We start from the raw sequence: 22,144 nt of genomic DNA, 5'->3' as shown, positions 1-22,144 counted from the left end.
AGGCACAGTCAACTTAGTGTATGTAAACTTCTGACCCACTGGAATTGTGATTTAGTGAATTTATGGAGGTTTTAGAAAAATCTTACAAATCTTAAGTCCAGACATCTCTGTTCATTGCACTATGTTCAACTTTCGCTCCAGAAATATGTCCAGCTGTGGGCCTGGTGAATAAACGGGTCACCATGTCTATATTTTGGGATGGTTCTTAATGGCTTCAGGGGGGTGATGGAGCACACTATAGGCGCCCCCCCCCCTGGGATTGTCCACAAGAGGGCGCCACTGGACATTTTAAGTTGATTTAAAGTATCAATGTAAGTTATTATAAGTGAAATAATCTGTCTGTAAACAATTGTTGGAACAATTACTTGTGTCATGCACAAAGTACATGTCCTAACCGACTTGCCAAAACAATAGTTTGTTAACAAGAAAGTTGTGGATTGGTTGAAAAACAAGTTTTAATGACTCCAACCTAAATGTATGTAAACTTTCGACTTCAACTGTGAAGTACAGCTACCCCAAAAAATGTCTTATAGTATGTTGAAGTATTTTTACTTCAGTACTTTACACCATTGAGGTTTACTTTGCTAGTGACATTGGAGGGTTTTGTTCTCTCATGAGGCCCAGAAGAAGGTGTCAAGGTTCCTAGTGAAGCTGAGGCTGAAGAGTCCTTCTCGGAGCTCTGATGACAGGTCCAGTTTGGAGTCAGAGCGAGCTAACGCTGAAGTCCACCAGGGGGCAGTCATGCAGTCTTCGGGAGAGGGCAAAGCTCTCCGCAGCTTGCATGGAACTATCCATAATAACTCACCGCAGCACTCCCCACCCACTGGCACTAATAAGAGTTGCAGAGGGGCAGAGGGATCTACGTCCCCAGATAACATTGACAGCGGCAGGAAGAAGATCAAGTTCCCACTCCTCTTCACCAAGACAGCTGTGGCTGTGACCACCACCAACCCCCTTCTCACTCAGAATGACTGGCCCAGCGTGAAGCTTTCTGCCGAGGCAGAAAAGGCACATAAGACTGTGAGGGTGGCCGGTATCCCAGAGGAGATTGGTGTTGGAGCTAAGGTCATGCAGAAAAACTTACCGGCCATACCCAAGTTCAGCTGGTCATGGCCCAGTCCAAGTGAAGAAGATGACAAAGTCCAGGGCAAAGTCAAAGACTTCCGCAAGACCAAACTAGGTAAACAGAAAGAAGATAACATCCCGCCAATAGCCAAAGAACCCTGGAGAAAAGGGTCCTTCCATGGAGCAGAACAAGGCAGAGGCAGGGACTATAGCAGGAGGAAGGCGCCCCTCTCCTACGACATCCAGCGCAGACTCAACCAAGCCATGACAGATTCAGACAGACTCAAAGCTAGAGAGGTCACCAAGAGAAGCGGAACCATCCGCTTTGAGAATCTCCAGCAAAGGCCTAACCGACAGATGCCAGAGTTGGAGCAATTCAGACCCAGGGATATCACCAAGAGGAGGGGCATCATTCCCTGTGATGAGCTGCAGCAAAGGCCCAACCAGCCAATGCCAAAGCTAGATAAAGCTGCCCTGGTTAAACTCCCGACGATTCCACGGCGGAGGGGCTCCATCTCATATGAGGAGTACCAGAAGCTGAACCAGAAGATGCCAGACAGCACCATCAACACAGAGCACCTGGAGGAGTTCCTATACTCACTGTCAGTACCTACCCTCTGCTATATACTTACCATTCATACCTGTTCTATTCCCCACAACTGTCACTGTTGTTCCCTAACACCACTATCTGCTTGTGCCTGTTTGCCTGTAGGGGCATTACTCGTATTGAAGACCTGGCAACTATGGTACCTGACGATCCCCTGATCGATGCCCAGTCTGATGGTAAGTAGCATGCACACAGTTAGCCTGTCTTATATTGTGAACTAATACTACCTACCAATACAAAACCAAAATGTTATAAATTGATTTGCATTTTAATGAGGGAAATAAGTATTTGACCCCCTCTCAATCAGAAAGATTTCTGGCTCCCAGGTGTCTTTTATACAGGTAACGAGCTGGGATTAGGAGCACGCTCTTAAAGGGAGTGCTCCTAATCTCAGCTTGTTACCTGTATAAAAGACACCTGTCCACAGAAGCAATCAATCAGATTCCAAACTCTCCACCATGGCCAAGGCCAAAGAGCTCTCCAAGGATGTCAGGGACAAGATTTTAGACCTACACAAGGCTGGAATGGCCTACAAGACCATGGCCAAGCAGCTTGGTGAGAAGGTGACAACAGTTGGTGCGATTATTCGCAAATGGAAGAAACACAAAAGAACTGTCAATCTCCCTCGGCCTGGGGCTCCATGCAAGATCTCACCTCGTGGAGTTGCAATGATCATGAGAACGGTGAGGAATCAGCCCAGAACTACACGGGTGTCATAGGCGTCGAAAGGGACAGACCAAGGCGCAGCGGGTATAGTGCTCATCTTCTTACTTTATTTTGATTAAAGTGAACACTTAAACAAAAATACTAACAAATGACAAAACGACAGTTCCGTAAGGTACAAGACTATAATGGAAAACAACCACCCACAAACCCAAAGGAAAAAACAGGCGGGAGGATCTTGTCAATGATCTCAAGGCAGCTGGGACCATAGTCACCAAGAAAACAATTGGTAACACACTACGCCGTGAAGGACTGAAATCCTGCAGCGCCAGCAAGGTCTCCCTGCTCAAGAAAGCACATATACATGCCCGTCTGAAGTTTGCCAATGAACATCTGAATGATTCAGAGGACTACTGGTGAAAGTGTTGTGGTCAGATGAGACCAAAATGGAGCTCTTTGGCATCAACTCAACTCGCTGTGTTTGGAGGAATGCTGCCTATGACCCCAAGAACATCATCCCCACCGTCAAACATGGAGGTGGAAACATTATGCTTTGGGGGTGTTTTTCTGCTAAGGGGACAGGACAACTTCACCACATCAAAGGGACGATGGACGGGGCCATGTAGCGTCAGATCTTGGGTGAGAACCTCCTTCCCTCAGCCAGGGCATTGACAATGGGTCGTGGTTGGGTATTCCAGCATGACAATGACCCAAAACACAGCCAGTCTCCAGACCTTAATCCCATAGAAAATCTGTGGAGGGAGCTGAAGGTTCGAGTTGCCAGACGTCAGCCTCGAAACCTTAATGACTTGGAGAAGATCTGCAAAGAGGAGTGGGACAAAATCACTCCTGAGATGTGTGCAAACCTGGTGGTGAACTACAAGAAATGTCTGACCTCTGTGATTGCCAACAAGAGTTTTGCCACCAAGTACTAAGTCATGTTTTGCAGAGGGGTCAAATACTTATTTCCCTCAATAAAATGCAAATCAATTTATAACATTTTTGACATGCTTTTTTCTGGATTTTTTTGTTGTTATTCTGTCTCTCACTGTTCAAATAAACCTACCATTAAAATGATAGACTGATCCTTTCTTTGTCAGTGGGCAAACGTACAAAATCAGCAGGGGATCAAATACTTTTTTCCCTCACTGTATATGTGTGTGTTGCCTGGATGTTGTGTCCAAACAGTCATTTCCAATAACTCCCACGTCAAGAGCCACTTCTCCCCTCTAGACATTCCACATTGACATCAGTCTATGTCTAAATCTAAGGGTCCTACAAGGCCAAGGAATGGAGCCTAGGAGGAGAGCCAGAACTACTCATCCCCTTGGCCTTCCCCAACTGGTTGGGTTACACTATAGTCTGCTGATTAAGTCCCTGACGGGTCCAGGTCCTGATAGGGTTGAGGACCCTGATATCAGGCCCAATTGAGGAAGGGATCAGTGCTGGTCTGATCCATTCATTATGAACAGTCTCAGTCTGATGTTAACCAGACATGCCTGAGACACACACAGAGACATAGTGTACGTTAGCCCTCCGCCTGGCTCCCATTAAGAAGATGACGGGTAATAAAATAAACCACAGTGAAACAGGGAGCTCTGTTGTTAAAGCTGTTGTGCTTGAATGTGTCTGTGCATTTGGCGATATCATAAATTAGCAGTGACACTGTTTACTCAAACTAAGCATACTTGGCCTGATGGCCCCTGTCATCCTGTAAACCAGATGCTTTAGCCTCAGCAGTTTCCCTTTCCTCTCTTCTGTATGCTGAGACCAGATAAGCGCTATTGTGGCAAATACAACAGTTTGGGCTCGATATTTTCTCAGCTAATTGGATAGTAGGACATTGGTCCTGCCTGGGACCATTTTTTTCTTATTTTTCTCCAAACAAATCTATCATTATTTGGAAATGTTAAACTAGGTAAGGCTGGCCTGTGTCTGTTTCTCTGGATGTCATGGGGAAAGAGAGAGGGCCCCCTAGTGCCTTTGACTGGTTCCTAAAGGATTATTGTTGTTTGACTGAGACCGCCTCTTCAGATGGTTTACCACAAGGTGGTGCCAGTGTATCAGCCCTTATTGTCTGGTTCAGTCGCTTCACTTCCTCAGATACGCTCGTTGACTTGATAATGACTTACATTTTTCTCTGTCTTGTTATAAAGAAGATATACATTTTAGGTATAATGAATCTACACTTTAGTATAGTAGTTTATTACTGTTGATATGAAGTAATAATATACTGTAGTAGTAGTCCTCAAAGCTCTTTAAAATGCAACGCTTCATCAAACTCCTGATGTCAGATCTGTCAATATAATTTTTTTATATTTCACTTTTATTTAACCAGGTAGGCCAGTTGAGAACAAGTTCTCAGTTACAACTGCGACCTGGCCAAGACAAAGCAAAGCAAAGCAGTGCGACAAAAACAACAACACAGAGTTACACATAAACAAACGTACAGCCAATAACACAAAAGAAAATAAAAATAGAAAAAATCAATGTACAGTGTGTGCAAATGTAGAAGAGTAGTGAGGTAGGCAATAAATAAGCCCTAGAGGCGAAAATAATTACAATTTAGCATTAATACTGGAGTGATAGATGTGCAGATGATGATGTGCAAGTAGAGATACTGGGGTGCAAAAGAGCAACAGGGTAAGTAATAATATGGGGTTGAGGTAGTCGGGTGTGCTATTTACAGATTGGCTGTATACAGGTACAGTGATCGGTAAGCTGCTCAGACAGCTGATGCTTCAAGTTAGAGAGGGAGATATAAAACTCCAGCTTCAGAGATTTTTGCATTTCGTTCCAGTCATTGGCAGCAGAGAACTAGAAGGAAAGGCGGCCAAAGGAAGTGTTAGCTTTGGGGATAACCAGTGCAATATACCTGCTGGAGCGTGTGCTACGGGTGGGTGTTGCTATGGTGACCATTGAGTTGAGATAAGGCGGGGCTTTACCTAGCAAAGACTTATAGATGACCTGGAGCCAGTGGGTTTGGCGGCGGATATGTAGTGAGGGCCAGCCAACGAGAGCATACAGGTCGCAGTGGTGGGTAGTATATGGGGCTTTGGCGATAAAACGGATGGCACTGTGATAGACTACATCCAGTTTGCTGAGTAGAGTGTTGGGGGTTTTGTAAATGACATTGCCGAAGTCAAGGCTCGGTAGGATAGTCAATTTTACGAGGGTATGTTTGGCGGCATGAGTGAAGGAGGCTTTTTTTGAGAAATAGGAAGCCGATTCTAGATTTAATTTTGGATTGGAGATGCTTAAGTCTAACCAGACACCTAGGTATTTGTAGTTGTCCACATATTCTAGGTCAGAACCATCCAGAGTAGTGATGCTAGTCGGGCGGGAGGGTGCGGGCAGCAATCGGTTGAAGAGCATGCAATTAGTTTTACTAGCATTTAAAAGCAGTTGGAGGCCACGGAAGGAGTGTTGTATACTGTTGAAGCTCGTTTGGAAGTTAGTTAACACAGTGTCCAAAGAAGGGCCAGAGGTATACAGAATGGTGTCGTCTGCGTTGAGGTGGATCAGAGAATCACCAGCAGCAAGAGCGACATCATTGATATATACAGAGACAAGAGTCAGCCCGAGAATTGAACCCTGTGGCAACCCCATAGAGATTGCCAGAGGTCTGGACAACAGGCCCTCCGATTTGACACACTGAACTCTATTTGAGAAGTAGTTGGTGAACCAGACGAGGAAGTCATTTGAGAAGTCAAGGCTATTGAGTGTGCCGATAAGAATGTGGTGATTGACAGAGTCGAAAGCCTTGGCCAGGTCGATGAAGACAGCTGCACAGTACTGTCTTTTATCGATGGCGGTTATGATATCATTTAGGACCTTGAGCGTGGCTGAGGTGCACCCATGACCAGCTTGGAAACCAGATTGCATAGTGGAGAAGGTACGGTGGGATTCGAAATGGTCGGTGATCTGTTTATTAACTTGGCTTTCAAAGATTTTAGAAAGGCAGGGCAGGATGGATATAGGTCTATAACAGTTTGGGTCTAGAGTGTTTCCCCCTTAGTAGAGGGGTGACCGTGGCAGCTTTCCAATCTTTGGGGATCTCAGACGATATGAAATAGAGGTTGAATAGGCTAGTAATGGGGGTTGCAACAATTTCGGCTTTTATGTTTAGAAAGAGAGGGTCCATATTGTCTAGCCCAGCTGATTTGTAGGGATCCAGATTTTGCAGTTCTTTCAGAACACCAGCTGTCTGGATTTGGGTGAAGGAGAAGCGAGGGGGGGCAAGTTGCTGCAGGGGGTGCTGAGATGTTGTCCCTAAGGTAGGGGTAGCCAGGTGGAAAGCATGGCCAGCCGTGGAAAAAGGCTTATTGAAATGATTGATTATCGTAGATTTATCGGTGGTGACAGTGTTTCCAAGTCTCAGTGCAGTGGGCAGCTGGGAGGAGATGCTCTTATTCTCCATGGACTTTACAGAGTCCCAAAACTTTTTGTAAATAGTGCTACAGGTAGAAATTTTCTGTTTGAAAAAGCTAGCCTTAGCTAGCTAACTGACTGGGTATATTGGTTCCTGACTTCCCTGAAAAGTTGCATATCGCGCAGGGTATTCGATGCTAATGCAGAACGCCACAGGATGTTTTTGTGCTGGTCAAGGGCAGTCAAGTCTGGGGTGAACCAAGGGCTATATCTGTTCTTAGTTCTACATTTTTTGAAAGGGGCATGCTTATTTAAGATGGAGAGGAAAGCACTTTTGAAGAGCAACCAGGAATCCTCTACTGACGGGATGAGGTCAATATCCTTCCAGGATACCCGGGCCAGGTCGATTAGAAAGGCCTGCGCGCAGAAGTGTTTTAGGGAGCGTTTGACAGTGATGAGGGGTGGTTGTTTGACCGCGGACCCAGTACGCACACAGGCAATGAGGCAGTAATCGCTGAGATCCTGGTTGAAGACAGCAGAGGTGTATTTAGAGGGCAGATTTGTCAGGATGATATCTAAGAGGGTGCCCGTGGTTACGGATTTAGGGCTGTACCTGGTAGGTTCCTTGATGATTTGTGTGAGATTGAGGGCATCTAGCTTAGATTGTAGGATGTTTGTAACAGGATCTTAATGTTGTCAATGATGTTCACACCAGGCTGTTGGCTTCTGAAACCACTTCCTTATCCTCACCAGATGTTATTTCCACAGAGGAAACTTCTATTGATATGGTGTTCAGTAATCAGAGGAGAAGTCCAAGCAACAGCACCATTGTGTCATTCTTCCGGCTATTCATCGGTCCTTTCTCAGCTTTCATTATTACACTCTGTAGGGAGGAAGGTTTCAGATCTTTAGTATTATTCTGTTTCTCTCATTTTCAGTTCTCAGTTCTCTCTCTGTACCTATTTAGTTAGCTCATTTTTTTTTGGTGGGTGTTCCATGACTTAGTAAATGGCGACGACGTATATCAGGTACACATTTCCAAAAATGTGAAAATGACATGAAGGCTATTACCCGATTCTTAACCTCAGCTGCATATCTGGCATCTCTCTTTAGAGACGTTCCTTTCAAAGTGACTGAAAGCATCTCCAGCTGCATGTTTATCTCCAGCCACATCTAGAGGATGTTTAGACTGAGGAGTCACACTCAGCCACCCCAGGAGAGATATAAAGGCCATTTAGACGTATCACTGGAACCCTACATTTAGAGTGAACGTTAAGACCCCGCGTGCCAGGTGGGTGAGACAGAGTAGGCCTCACTAAGGACAAACACAACAAATGTAAACCATTTAAGTCATTCAGTCAATTGGTGTCATTGGTGCTGTAAAGTTTATATTGTCTGTATGGATGTGGTTCCTCCCATGAATCACCCAGGAGCTTCTCTGTCCTGTCTGTCGTTAGAGGCTCCCGCTGATGAATGAAGCATTATCACCCTGTTTCCTCGTAACGAGCTGCTCTCAGCATGACTTGCCAAATGTTTATCCAACTCTGTACTGTATGCTGTCCGTCTGTCAACACTGCTCTGATTCAAACTCCTGTGTAGGCTTTTGTTAGGCAGTACAAATAGTTTTTTGGGGGCGGGATTCTGTCCTGCATAATAGGGCCTATTTGAATGGTCCTGTGTTAGCAAAATTGAGCACTTCTCGCTCTAGCGTCTATTTCGGATGCCAAATTAGACGTGTGGGTGTGTGCACGGTCTACTCTGGTGTGTGTGTGTGTGTGTGTGTGTGTGTGTGTGTGTGTGTGTGTGTGTGTGTGTGTGTGTGTGTGTGTGTGTGTGTGTGTGTGTGTGTGTGTGGCCTCATACTGAGTGTGTTGTAGCTGTGTTGTTGTTGGACGAGGTAATAGGTTTAGGCATGAGGTTACCTTATGGATTTATCAAAGAGCCCCTATTACCTGGTTGACTCACACTCTGGAATCTGCCTGCAATCTGGACTCAGGGGTAGACGTAACATAGTAAATGAAAATCCGGGACACTCAAATTAATATGATATGTTACATTTGGTATGGTAAGTATTCATTTGTTGATGTCCATCATCCATTTCATATTATATGTTCCGAATTACAATTCATATTATATGTTTCCGAATTGCAATACATATATGTTACGAATTCCAATTTGTTGTTGCTAATGTTATCTAGGTGGGTAGGTGGCTTACACTGATGTTAGCTAGGCTAGGGTTTAGGGTTAAGGTTAGGAGTTAGGTTAAAAGTTAGGGTTAGGGGAAGGGTTAGCTAACATTCTAAGTAGTTGCAAAGTAGCTATAAACTAGTAAATAGTTGCAAAGTTGCTAATTAGCTAAAATGCTAATGTCCGTGATGAGATTCAAACACGCAACCTTTGAGTTACTAGACGTTAGCGTTATATGCCAAACCATCCACCCTCCTTTTGTTTTTCCTTAAGTAACCTTCTGTCTTATGTAGCCACACCAAACATAACAAATCATACTAATTTTAGTGTCTCGGATTTTCGTTAGTCTATTAGACCAGCCTGGGAATCTTTAGTGTCCTTCTAGTAAAGCGTCTCAGCTTCATCCTCAAGTTGGCTTGTGAAATAAAACGACAGACTGCCTTATCTATGAGGACACAGTGCTGAGTAATGCCATTCACATTCATCTTGTAAGTCTTAAGTCTAAGTCCTAGTGGAATCCACCTGCCTGTACACATGGTCGGTTTTTATTACAGCGCTGTCATTCTAGTAGAAATGTGATGGTTAACAGAGTAGTTTAGCATGCACCTCCTAGTAGCGCACCTTGAAACATGCAGACCATCCATAGTCTCTGCTTTATTTCAGTTACTGAACCAATGAGTTGTTGCAATATGACATGCATTGCAAGTGGTGTAATTCCAATTTGTCTTAAATTGTCAAAGTGTAATCTAGCAAGAATGTACTTATATCATGTCACGAACCGGCGCGAAGTTCATAACAAAAAGGGAGACAAAGTGGAGATAAGGAATAACAAAACATATTTATTAACTAAAGTAAACTAAATACAATTAACAATGGTGTGTGTAGTCAGTAGTGTGAGTGTTTGCGTGCATAAATGTGATAATGAGGGGCGTTGAAAGGGGCCAAAGCAAGCAAGCAAGCAAACAAACAAACAAACAAACAAACAGCCACAAAAATGCCACAAAAATGCCACATCCAAAATCTATAAGTGTCTGCACGGAGAGAGTCTCCTCAATGAATGGGGAAGAGGTGTATTTATACTGGGACACACCTGGGCCCAGGTGTGTCCCATGTCGCTGACGACCCTCCCGGCTCCGCCCACTGGCGTCCTAATAAGAAAAACAAGAGCAAAGAGAAAGAATACGGCAGACAGAGTGGGAGGGTCATCACAATCACAACATGGTAGCTAAACAACACCTCACAATGTTTATCTCTCTCGCTAATGTATTTGCTTTGATAATTATTATCCCAGATTCTACAGAAACCCAAACAGCCCATCTCACATCAGACCTTGAACATGGCAGTCGTTCTGTGTGGTTAATGTGGAATTTGGGAGGGCTGGAGCAGGAGCAGGGATGGAAAGTGAGGGGAGCAGAGTGATATTGAGTGAATGATCTACTACAGTAGTACTTGAAATCAGGGCAGTGAAACACAAATGCTCTGTGTGTGAGAGGGATGCAGAGGCATTAAGCTAGGTATTAATAAGTAACTATCAGTAAAGGTATCAACAGTTCAGTGAACAGTTTCAATAACTCTGATAGACAAACATCTAGTGTATTTGTTGGTGCCAGTGCAGTACACTGCTTCACTAGACTGGAACACAAGACTTACTGTTGTCAGGTTGACATATCGTGCTGTAGTTTACTGGCTTACTGTGCTGTGTGAGAGAACTGACTAGACCTACATAGGTCATACTACTATTACCAGGGATGCTCATAGTAATAGTGTCCGTACAGTAAATGTACAGTAAGGCTTCTTCTCTACTGAGCCTGAGGGAAGGGAACGCACCCACAGAGCTGCTGGTTGCTGCAGTAGCAGCAACAGTTCTACGGTCTGTGTTACCATGGACACGGCTCACTGTAGAAAGATTTATAGTGGCTGTCTCTCTGGGATTTATGTTAACTGTTATGGGGTTGTGGCTGTTGTGTTCAATGCTCTCACCTACTGGTGTTAAATTATACATACAGTACGTAACAGAGATGCCACACACATCCAAAGTTCAGTCTCGACACTGATAAGTGAGCACTCAAACAGTAAGACAGGTGAATGTGAACAAATCAAACACTTGACAAAGCAACCTTTGGCTGTGTTTGTGTATGGATAATCTCTCTCGTTCTGTATATGTGTGTGTGTTTCTATTAGCTGTGGGGTTAGTGAGCGTAGGGGGTGGGTGGGTGTGAGAAGGGGACAGAGATACACAGACACACTGAAAGGGACAAAGTGAAAGGGAGGAAGAGATCGGGGCACGAGGGAGGAGACTCTCTCTAACTATGAGTTGGCTGTGAGTGTGAGAGAGCAACAGTGACCGAGAGAGGGAGAGGATGTTTGATAAGCGGCTTGGGAAATGACTGTTTAAGTTTGTGCGTTGAATGCAGAGACATTGTGGAGCCGGACATGAGCAGTGACAGCAGCCCCAAGAAGCGCTATGTATCAACCCTCAGGATGTACATCGGACCCACCAACACTTCCCCTGGGCAGGGAAAAAACGTCTTGGCAGCCAGTATCACTTCTGCTGCTGCTACTAGGACTGGGATAGACACAGCCTCTAGTACAGGTAAGAGAGTGTGTGAGTGTGTTCAGTGTGTGTGCGTAATGTCTGTCAGCGTGTAATGGTGTAGTGTGTGGTGGTGATGGGGGGGGGTCTAAGAGTGTAACTATTGGCATTGCTTTCTAGTTGTTCAGGTCAACATTGTAATAGACAAGTTAGAACAGACATTGCTTGTTTTACATGACAATGATATTTATTGGTTTTGTTTCTGCTTACCAGTTTGATATTGTAGATGTTAACATCTCGTATTGGTGTTTGGACTCTGTACTTCTTTAGTACTGGCTTTTGTTTTGTCGTTGCTTATAGTTACAGTGCAAAACGTCCACTGCCATCCACCTAACAAAATATTTGAACATGTATCTATTAAGATTTATTGTGTTTACTTCCTTGTACGTGCACCATCAAAGCGCATAGCATGTAGTGTTTCATGTATTTTCAGATTTCCCTAATTTGCATTGGCTTTATGCCCATCACCTGAGAAGTGAAGGGTGCAGGAATCTACATGTCCAGTTGTTGTTTGGGAGTGCATTTAAAGGCCATGTGGTTCTTGTTTTGAACAACCCGAGGAAGGGGTTTGGAGAAAAAACATTAGTCCCCCCGCCCTCAGCCTCCTGTGTACATGTTTTGTGACGGTGTTTCTCTCAGAGTGCAGTATCCTAAACACCTGTAGAGTAGGATGACATTACTGTGACAGTTCCATCCACACTGGAAAGTAAAAGAGGCGTGTAAGCAGCATGTGAATTATATCGTGACATTAGGGGGGATAAAAAAAAAATTACATTCATGGATGATGTGACAATCACAGCTAAGTCAGTTCTAGAAGGCAGATGGATTTTGGAAGATCTGGAAGAGCTCACCAAATGGTCCAGAATGGAGTTCAAGCCTGAAAAAGGGAAGTGTCCAGGAATGGTACCGATTCAAGATTGGAGAGGAGACCATCCCCACCGTCAGGATGGTTATGGTCCTAGGGAAGTGCTAAAGTTCTCAGGTCTAGAGGCACCAAGGTAGTCCACCTCGAGCCTGGGGAAGTGTGAAGAGCTTGGGGAAGTGGTACAGGGCCGAGCTCAATGACAGAGTGTGAAGGAGATGCTCTTGCAAGCTGACAATGATGCTGGCTATGATGCTGCGGGACAGCAAGGATGAGAGGGTTTGCCAGGCAGAGATCGAAGTCAGGAAAAAAACAGGGCAGCTGGACATGATGGAAGAGCGTGCAAGAGAGGGCACTCACCTGGCAAGACATCTGGAACATGGAAGGGCAGCGGATTAAGTTTCTGCTTTTCTCTGTGTGTGATGTGTTGCACACACCAACAACCCTCCACACATGGGGGTTGACAGAGAGCCCCAGCTGCACACTATATGGATGACCGGCCAACCTGGAGCACGTGTCATCTTGACAAGCAGCTCTGACCAATGGAAAGTTCAGGTGTCAGCATGACCAAATACTGACTCGGGACTGGCCGCGGGACTGGTTGCGGGAATGGAGCAGGCAAGGAGAAAGCCCAAACAACTCAACCAGGGCCCCTGTTTCATCCACTTCCTCAGGCCAGGAGACAGCGCAGCAAAGGGAACAAGGACCAAAGGGATCCTTGACACAGCAGGTGACTGGGAGATGTGGGCCAACTTCAAGAAGCAGCTCCAATTCCCAGAGAAGATAGCCAGCACAAGCCTCAGACCAGATATCGTTCTCTGGTCTAGAGGACCAAGCAGGTGGTCCTCATCGAGCTCACAGTGCCCTGGGAGGAGAGGATAGAGGTGGCACATGAGTGGAAGCTCGAGAAATACCAGTCCCTCATCCTTGAGTCAGAAGAATGGATGGAGAGCCTGGAATCTACCAATTGAGGTCGGCTGCAGGAGCGTCGCAGGCCAATCACTCTAGAGAACCCAGGGGGTGCTCAGCATCGAAGGAGTGGCAAGGAAGAAGCTAGTGGCTGACGTCAGCAAGCAGACAGTGTCATCCCGTTGGATCTGGCTGAAGATTAATGCCAGGGATGAAAATAAAGATAAAAGTTTAGTTGTTGTCAATAAATATGTATTGTTGCATAACAAACAGATTTACAATTTAGATACTGTGAGATGTTTTAGTGCCAAGATGTTGGCTGTGTGCTACTGCTGTCTTTATACTAATTTGGTGGTCTGGTGGAGAAACACAGAGGAAGTGTCTCAGTGTTTCTGTTGCAGATGTTTTGGTTCAGGCTTATTTTCCCAATATACATGTGTGGGTTTGGGCTATTTGTGTCTGTGTTGTAGACAATATAGTAGGTGTCAAGGTTTGCTGGAGTCTTTCCTGTAAGAGGGAGAGCTGATAAATACTTTGCTAGATGAGAGATGTGGTTAGCACATTAGAGCAGAGGAAGAACAGAAATGCAAAAGCAGCGATAAGGGAACGTTGTCAGTAATGCAAGATGACAGGCTAGGCAGAACACCCCGCTGTCAGTGTCGGCAGGCTGACCAAAAGTGTTTTAGCCGTTGTTTCCCCCCAGGGTGAGAAAACAGAGTGGCCAAATTCCACCCAAATTAGTAGGCCTACCGGCATCAAAGTGCTATAGTACATCTACAAATGACCTCGACTAACCTGTACCTCCGCACATTGACTCAGTACCGGTACCCCCTGTATATAGCCTCATTATTGTTATTTTATTGTGTTACTTTTTATAATTTTTTACTTTAGTTTATTTGGTAAATATTTTCTTAACTCTTCTTGAACTACACGGTTTGTTAATGGGCTTGTAAGTAAGCATTTCACGGTAAGGTCTACACTTGTTGTATTCGGCGCCTGTGACAAATAAAGTTTGATTTGAGTGTTGATTGATTCATTTCAGAGCACATGCACAAAGACGTTACATGTACGTGTGGTTGTTTCATGTGCCAAAGCAACACAGCTATAGGAGCCTGCTTATCAGGCTGTCATAGAACAGATGGCCCGCTGTATGAATTTCAAATGTGCTTATGATACTCTCTGTCCCCTGACCCCCGTCCCACTCACCCCCTGTTACCCTGTCTCTCACCCCACCTGCACCTGCATCTCATCCAGCGGACAGCTGCCACACACTAACCCCCCTCAGAAGTCTGGATCCACCCCTGTTCACAGAGCCTTTGGAGGACTGCTCGGCGGATGAAGGAAGTGACATCACACTCCGAGGGGTTATCACAGGAAGTCAGCCAATCAGTGTGTCCTGGCTGCACAATGGTGAGCTGAGGACAGGCCTTATTCTCCATGTCCTGCACAATTTGGCTCTATTCCATTAGAATTCAACTTTATGAATTTGACTTGGAATTTGAATAGAAAATGTCTTCATTAAAATCAATGTCCACTGTGACATTTTATATCCATTGCCAAATGGACTTGAACGCCCAAACAACAAGGTAAATAAAAAGCACATTTGCGTCACTCTGCTGCCCATGTTTCAAATTAGTACTACCTTGTGATGTTTTTTAGTTCTTTATATATCGCCACGTTAGAAGGATAAGAAACTACTTCCAAGTGATACTGCTCACACTCCTCCGTTAACACCTTAATTACATTTTAATTTTAGGACAGTGGGTGTTCACCCTCCCACATACTCAGTTTCCGTTTCTATGCCGGTCTCTCTCTTTCACATTCACACTCTCTAAGACGAACAGACACACACCCTGAAGCTGAGAACTAGTGTCAGTGGCCTGAGCTCTGAGAGAGTTTCATGTTGCTGTATATGGGTGTTCCCGTGGGCAGGTGAGGCAGTGTTTTTTGGGAAGCCCCTCTTCGATGGCAGTGAGACTAGGCTGGTGGTGAGGGAATGCCTACCTGAGGACGCGGGTGCCTACACCTGTGTGGCAGAGAACCGAGCGGGCAAGACCTCCAGCAGCGCAGCTGTGTGTGTGAGAGGTAAGACAACACACACACACACACACACACACACACACACACACACACACACACACCACACGATGCTGAAGTGTGCTCAGATCACTGGCGTACCACACGCAGATCAGTGAAACTGCAGTATGCCACTGGCTTTTTGCATGAACACCAACAACACAAAGGGTTAACTGCACTGCAGTAAGAGTTTAGATTCTGATGTTGTTTTTTTCTTTTGTCCCTTCTGTTACGGGATACAAAACTGAAATTGTCCCCTGATGGAAACAATGCAGACTTTGAGACTATCTGCAGAGTCCTGAACGCAACTTCACACACTTCCCCTCCCCTCAACAACAACATTATGGAAAACAGAGGCTCAAAGTTACTACTGTCATCCAACAATGACAGTGTCTTCAGACAATCCAGCTCCCCAATAAGCTCTAACACCCCGAGCCCAGGAGGACCCCGAAAAGGTAAAACATGAACTCATTATAGACTCTCTTATTCGCTGAGTGTACAAAACATTAGGAACACTTTCCTAAAATTGAGTTTCACCCCCTTTTGCTCTCAGAACTGCCTCAATTTGTTGGGTCATTGACTCTACAAGGTTTTGAAAGCGTTCCACAGAGATGCTGGCCCATGTTGACTCCAATGCTTCCCACAGTTGTCAAGTTAACTGGATGTCCTTTGGGTGGTGGACCATTCTTGATACCCACAGGAAACTGTTGAGCGTGAAAAACCCAGCAGTGTTGCAGTTCTTGACACATTCAAACCGGTGCGCCTGGCACCTACTACCATACCCCGTTCAAAGGCACTTAAATATTTTGTCTTGCCCATTTATCCTCTGAATGACACACATACACAATCCATGTCTCAATTGTCTCATGGCTTAAAAATCCTCTTTACCTGTCTCCTCCCCTTCATCTACACTGATTGAAGTGGATTTAACAAGTGACATCAATAAGGTATCATAGCTCACCTGGATTCACCTGGTCAGTCTATGTTATGAAAAGAGCAGGTGTTCTTAATGTTTTGGACACTCAGTGTATGTCTATTTCATATTGTATACAACTCTTTAAAGCAGGCAAAGTTATTTTTGCAAAAATGCTACATTTACTTTTGGCTCATTTCGAAAGACATTAATATGCTTTCTGTCCAACACACTATGGGTTATTATGGATACCTGGTTATTTTCTCTTCATTCAGATGAACCAAATCAGTCATATTTGGCATTAATCACTTCAACCAATCAATGCTTAGTTCAACAACAGTGTCTGCATGGAAGTCTCATCCAGCCTTTGTACCGTTTCCCTTGTTCTGTATTACAATGCTGCTTTGATCTGCTCTCTCACTGCTCTCTGTCCAGCACCATGTAGGGGAAGATACAGTCCACTGTAGCATAGTTAAACCTAGAAACAGTGGGTGTGTCCAAATACCCATGCTAGCGTACTACAAACTAAATTGATCTGCTGTACCAAAATGAACAAATGACAAGAGTCAACACAATCGCGCATTAGATGATGAAATTTCACATACTATAAAACATTCTTTTTTTTGCATACTATTTAGTACGCTGGTATTCAGACAATTTTGTGAACAAAAACTGTAATGGTTAATTTACTACGTGAGGCATATATGATCGAATAGAAGTTTTGCAGTTGTTAGGTTGTTACGAATGCTCTGATAAGTGGACACGTGGCATTTTCGGCAACTTATCCCAAAAATACTTTATATCGGAGTTGTTCCTGTTGTCATAGAGATAAAACCCATTTTAGCATGGACGTTGCCATTGAGGGCTTCCACCATTTTAAATTAGTCAACTGGGTGGAGATTCCTATGAGTTGGGAGCAATCAGCCAATGATGAAGGAAATGGACTACTTTAAAATGGAGAAGCCCATGCTGTCACAGACACTATAATGGCACAGATAAAAATATGAGCCCTCTATTTATCTCTATGGCCTGGTGTTCACACGCGTATCTGCCCTCTCATTGGCTAGAATGGTCCGACCTGATCTTGCCTCCTCCTGCCTGCCTTCCATATTTGAGGACATGTATTTCCATTGTTAGAGCTTTCACTCGAATATCTTGTCAATATAATAGACAATCTTTGGTTATGGTCCAGAGAGAGCTTAGCCACGCCCTCCCACACCCCTATCACTAACTACCTGCACCTGTGATCTCATTTCACATCGCCTCTGTTCCACCAGTCTCCACAGAAGTCAGGCCAAAGAAGAGAGCCAGCTCCGGGACAGGTAAGATACACACTAGTCTCTCTCCCTTCCTCTGTGAACAAGCCAAGAGCTGCAACTGTCTTTCTTTCAATGCATTTATTCTGTATAACATTTCCAGTTGTTGTCCTTGCTTTCATCTATTGTGTTTTTATCAACCCACAGGTTTTGAATCATATTGTCGTCCAGCCTCAGATACTAGAGCTACACATTTAGTTTGACCCTTTGTACTCTTCTGTATTGTCAGTGTGTATTGTGCTGTTGTAGTGAGGGACTTTGCTCTGGGTAAGGCTAGAGTGTTATTGTGTATGAACTGGGTAAGTGTGTTACCAGGTAGAACCATAAAAGGATGTATAGTTCATGTGGGCCACCAGTTGCCTACTTTTGTGTAGATAACTTGTAACTTTGTCAATAGATGGTGTAGGTTTACATCGTTCAGTGGATTGCCCAGAAGCTGATTTGTCATGACTTAATGTATGCTGGCTGCCCAGTCTTATCAGTTGCCTCTAATCTGTGTGTAAGAAAGAGGAAAGTTGTTTTATAAGTAGGCCGGTAAATACATTTATTCAATTTGAAATGGAGTGATTTAAAATAGGGCTATTTTGTTAGGCTAGACGGGCATCAGTTGAATGCATTCCAGGGAAGGTTTTTTGACGTCAGTCCTTCTTCTACACTCACACCAATTAGAACAGAAGTGCAGCTTTATCACAGTGGTTTTAGTCAAATGTACCATACTGCCATACTGATTTGACTACTGACCAGAAAGAGGCTGTGTCCACAAAGCCCTTTGGGGCTTTGCTCTTAAAAGGATTTCTCCAATGTAATGTCAGGGTTATAAGGAAGTCATCTGTACGTGGTTATAAATGATATCTAACCATTTCTATCTTCAGCATACTTGATAACAGTATTGGCAATTCATTTACATTGAAAATGATTGTTTGGTCTGAATGCTTGACCATGTTAGGTACTGGTGTGTGTAGGCGTTTGTAGTTGTTGGATACTGTTGGTTTCATAAGGACTGCTGCTACTTGTGCGGTATGTCATCTATGTTTGGTCATAAAATCCTGCCTGCAGACACGCACACAAACACAACAGCCGTACAAACAAACAGAACCACTCATACACACACTAACACTTACATGTACAAAAACAAACGCAGTTCTCACACACAGTTAATGTTTTGTAAACAAATAATTGTGGCCCCTTGAGGCCTCTAGTGGACTCTAGTCAAAAGTCAGAAGTTTGTTTTACCCTGTCTTTCACAGCCTCGTTGCAGTTTAAGGATCCCCCATCCCACATTGAGGCACGACTAGGAGAGACAGCCCGTCTGACGTGTGCGTTCAGTGGAAGTCCCCCTGTGGTGTCCTGCTGGATACGAAATAAAGAACCAGTACCAATATATATATTTTTAATAATATTATTTTCTAACGAGTGAACAAATATCACTAGCCTTCTTTTCATAGCCTTCTGAGCATGTGAGTGTATAGTTTTGTCTATCTTTGTCAAACTCACTCTCTCTGTAGGTTGTAGATGGGTCTGAGTTGTGGGTAGAGAGCAGTGATCAGAGCAGTACATTGGTGATCGCAGAGCCAGGACCTGAGCACTCAGGACGCTACACCGTTGTAGTACGAGACCGCAAGAGCTCGGCGCAGCACAGCCTCACTCTTTCTGTCATAGGTAAATAACGCTTGCAAAACATTTCTGTGCTTTGTGTGTTTTTGTGCCGAACCTGTTTGTAACCTGTACCGTGTCTTCCTGGTCCCAGAGCGGCCCCAGTCCCCAGCCTCCAGCCCCGTGGTGTCTCTCCTCTCTGTCTCTCCTCTCTGTTTGGTCCTGTCCTGGTCTGGGCCCTGCTACGACGGAGGCAGTGCTGTCCTAGGCTACGTGGTGGAGGTGAGGAGAAAAGGCCCCGCTGAGTCTGGGGACTGGAGTGAGCTCACAGCCCGTTGCAAGAGTACTTCTTACAAGGTGCGCTCCGGGCTTGAGCCTCAGGGGGAGTACTGCTTCCGGGTGAGGGCCTACAACGTGGTGGGGGTGAGCGAGCCCAGTGAGGAGTCTCCGCTTATCAAGATGGAGCAGAGAGGTGAGACATGTTGGTGTCTAGTTGATTGGTTCCAGCAGGAGTCGTATACTGTGAACTTCATCATGTGTGGCTGTATACCGTGTGGCTCAGTTGGTAGAGCATGGTGCTTGCAATGCCAGGGTTGTGGGTTCAATTCCCACTGGGGACCAGTACAGGAAAAAGTATCCACTCACTACTGTAAGTTGCTCTGGATAAGAGCGTTTGCTAAATGATTAAAATGTAAAATCTTAATCTATCTTATTTATCACATGGACTTCATGCCTTCAGCTGCAGAGAGGAACACATTTCAACAATATTTTTCAACTCAATCTGTTTCCAGTAGATTTGTATCAATAGCGTGCATTCGGTGCATCGTTTGACGCGGCCTATCTGATGACTGACAGCTCATATGTCTGTCTCTGTGTGTGATCTGTAGCTGAGCCACAAGAGGAGGAGTCTCCTCGGACATATGAGGACGTCACCATCAACTCCACCCACAAGGTCACCGATCACTACAATATACTGGAGAAACTGGGAGTGTGAGTATCTCCCATGAAACAATACACAAAAAAACACACACATGCCTGTGTGTAATGCAGTGTAGATGACAAAATGAGTTCAACTCACTGCCACCAGATCAGCAGGTTAGCGATAATCTCTCTTATCCTCTGGTAGGTTCATTGACATGAACAAAGATGTCTGTTCATCTACAGATAAGGGACACTCACTATCTGGTTTCATTCCAACTCTTGGTTCATGCCAGCTCTTGTTCACAAGGTCTTTCAAGCCAAAAAAATGGTTCCCTCCCCTCTGAAATGTCAAAGACATGGCTGATCTAGCCTTGACAAACACTTGTTGATTCAGTGTTTAGTCAACAGAGAGGGGAATATTGAGTCACAGAGCATAGATGAGAGAAGTGTTCAGACAGACAGAGCATAGAGGAGAGAAGTGTTCAAACAGACAGAGCATAGAGGAGAGAAGTGTTCAGACAGACAGAGCATAGAGGAGAGAAGTGTTCAGACAGAGGAGAGAAGTGTTCAAACAGACAGAGCATAGAGGAGAGAAGTGTTCAGACAGACAGAGCATAGAGGAGAGAAGTGTTCCAGACAGAGCATAGAGGAGAGAAGTGTTCAAACAGACAGAGCATAGAGGAGAGAAGTGTTCAAACAGACAGAGCATAGAGGAGAGAAGTGTTCAAACAGACAGAGCATAGAGGAGAGAAGTGTTCAGACAGAGGAGAGAAGTGTTCAGACAGAGGAGAGAAGTGTTCAGACAGAGGAGAGAAGTGTTCAGACAGAGGAGAGAAGTGTTCAGACAGAGGAGAGAAGTGTTCAGACAGAGGAGAGAAGTGTTCAGACAGAGGAGAGAAGTGTTCAGACAGAAGTGTTCAGACAGACGGAGCGTAGAGGAGAGAAGTGTTCAGACAGACGGAGCGTGTAGCAACCCTGATCCTCTCCATTTAGTCAGAATAAGGGACGTGCATTAATTTTCTGACTCACTCACTCTACCATATCTTTTACACGTGTATGTATCTCTACTAACACCTCTCCCTCCTCTGAACTTGTACAGTATGAAGGCAGAGAGTTGTCTCAGTGATTTTAGTGGTTAGGACCATAAAATAGAATCTCTAAATTCTAGTACTGTAGTTAGGACACTGAGATTTTCCTGACCATGACCTGACCAGGAAATCTCCGGTGAAAACCCCAGGGTTTTTCCTGGTTAGGTCACATGGTCAGGGATAACTCAGAGACAGCAACCCTTCTTTTACATTCCTGGTCAGATCTAGGTCAGATCTCTATCTCAGCTCTCCAGATGGAGAAAGCTGTTCTGGAGCCATGATTATACAGACGGTTTAGCACCGATTACCATTGCATTATGGTCCATGGGGTTCACAGGTCTGTGTGTCTATGTATGTCTAAAGCAGGGGTGGGAAAAATACAGATCTGGCCTGCGGGAGGTTTGAGTATTTATACATTTTTTGGGGAAATGATTATTGTAGGTAAAAAACAAACACTCCAGGCTACTCTTGAACGTCTAAAACTAGATAGAAAGTTGTAGAAATTATAATGGACCGATATATTTTTAAGTAACTGTCCTTTTTTTGGCCCGCAAATGTATTTTGACAAACAAATCGGTTCCCCAAAAATTCTGTGTGGCCCTCTGAATTTCTAAATCCAGATGTGGCCCTTGAGACAATGTTTGCCCACCCCTCCACACACATTCATGTGATCATAGACTGAATCTGATTTGTATGGACAATAAGTGTCTCATCAATCCATTGTGTGGATGGCAATATTAATGCAAACTTGACTAGCTCTGTGTGTGTAAAGCAGTTAAACTACTCTGTTGGCCATACTTATTCTTCCGCTGCCACCTGTAGGGCCAAAACCGTAAAAGCTACCGACACCAAACAACTTTCAAATGTGCAGGCTGACCCTCCGCAGTGCGCTTGGAAAAAACCTTTTGATACCGCTTATACTTTTCAGATACATAGGCTTGAATTGGAAGTATTTGGCTACGCTACTGCTCTTGAACCAT

The 22,144-nt window shown here is 44.6% G+C and overlaps 1 protein-coding gene across 2 annotated transcripts in view; it reads left to right on the top strand.

Moving 5' to 3' along the window:
* The first annotated feature begins 1,826 nt into the window (after nucleotides 1–1,826).
* LOC106601032 (myosin light chain kinase, smooth muscle) overlaps nucleotides 1,827–22,144 on the top strand; it is a 27,878-nt gene continuing 7,560 nt past the window's right edge. Inside the window, exons 1-10 of one of the 2 annotated variants that reach the window (XM_014192896.2) lie at nucleotides 1,827–1,848; nucleotides 11,308–11,486; nucleotides 14,512–14,667; nucleotides 15,190–15,342; nucleotides 15,609–15,788; nucleotides 17,524–17,568; nucleotides 18,810–18,934; nucleotides 19,068–19,221; nucleotides 19,310–19,627; nucleotides 20,043–20,145. In XM_014192896.2, the coding sequence (XP_014048371.2) occupies nucleotides 11,327–11,486; nucleotides 14,512–14,667; nucleotides 15,190–15,342; nucleotides 15,609–15,788; nucleotides 17,524–17,568; nucleotides 18,810–18,934; nucleotides 19,068–19,221; nucleotides 19,310–19,627; nucleotides 20,043–20,145 (1,394 nt within the window). In that variant the 5' untranslated portion in view covers nucleotides 1,827–1,848; nucleotides 11,308–11,326. Of the gene's footprint in view, nucleotides 1,849–11,160; nucleotides 11,487–14,511; nucleotides 14,668–15,189; nucleotides 15,343–15,608; nucleotides 15,789–17,523; nucleotides 17,569–18,809; nucleotides 18,935–19,067; nucleotides 19,222–19,309; nucleotides 19,628–20,042; nucleotides 20,146–22,144 lie in introns of those variants that run through there. The other variant, XM_045715018.1, reaches the window with a different exon arrangement.

This window comes from Salmo salar, chromosome ssa03 (assembly GCF_905237065.1).
Source record: "Salmo salar chromosome ssa03, Ssal_v3.1, whole genome shotgun sequence".
NCBI classification, from domain to species: Eukaryota; Metazoa; Chordata; class Actinopteri; order Salmoniformes; family Salmonidae; genus Salmo; species Salmo salar.
This window is presented reverse-complemented; position numbering and strand designations above follow the sequence as displayed.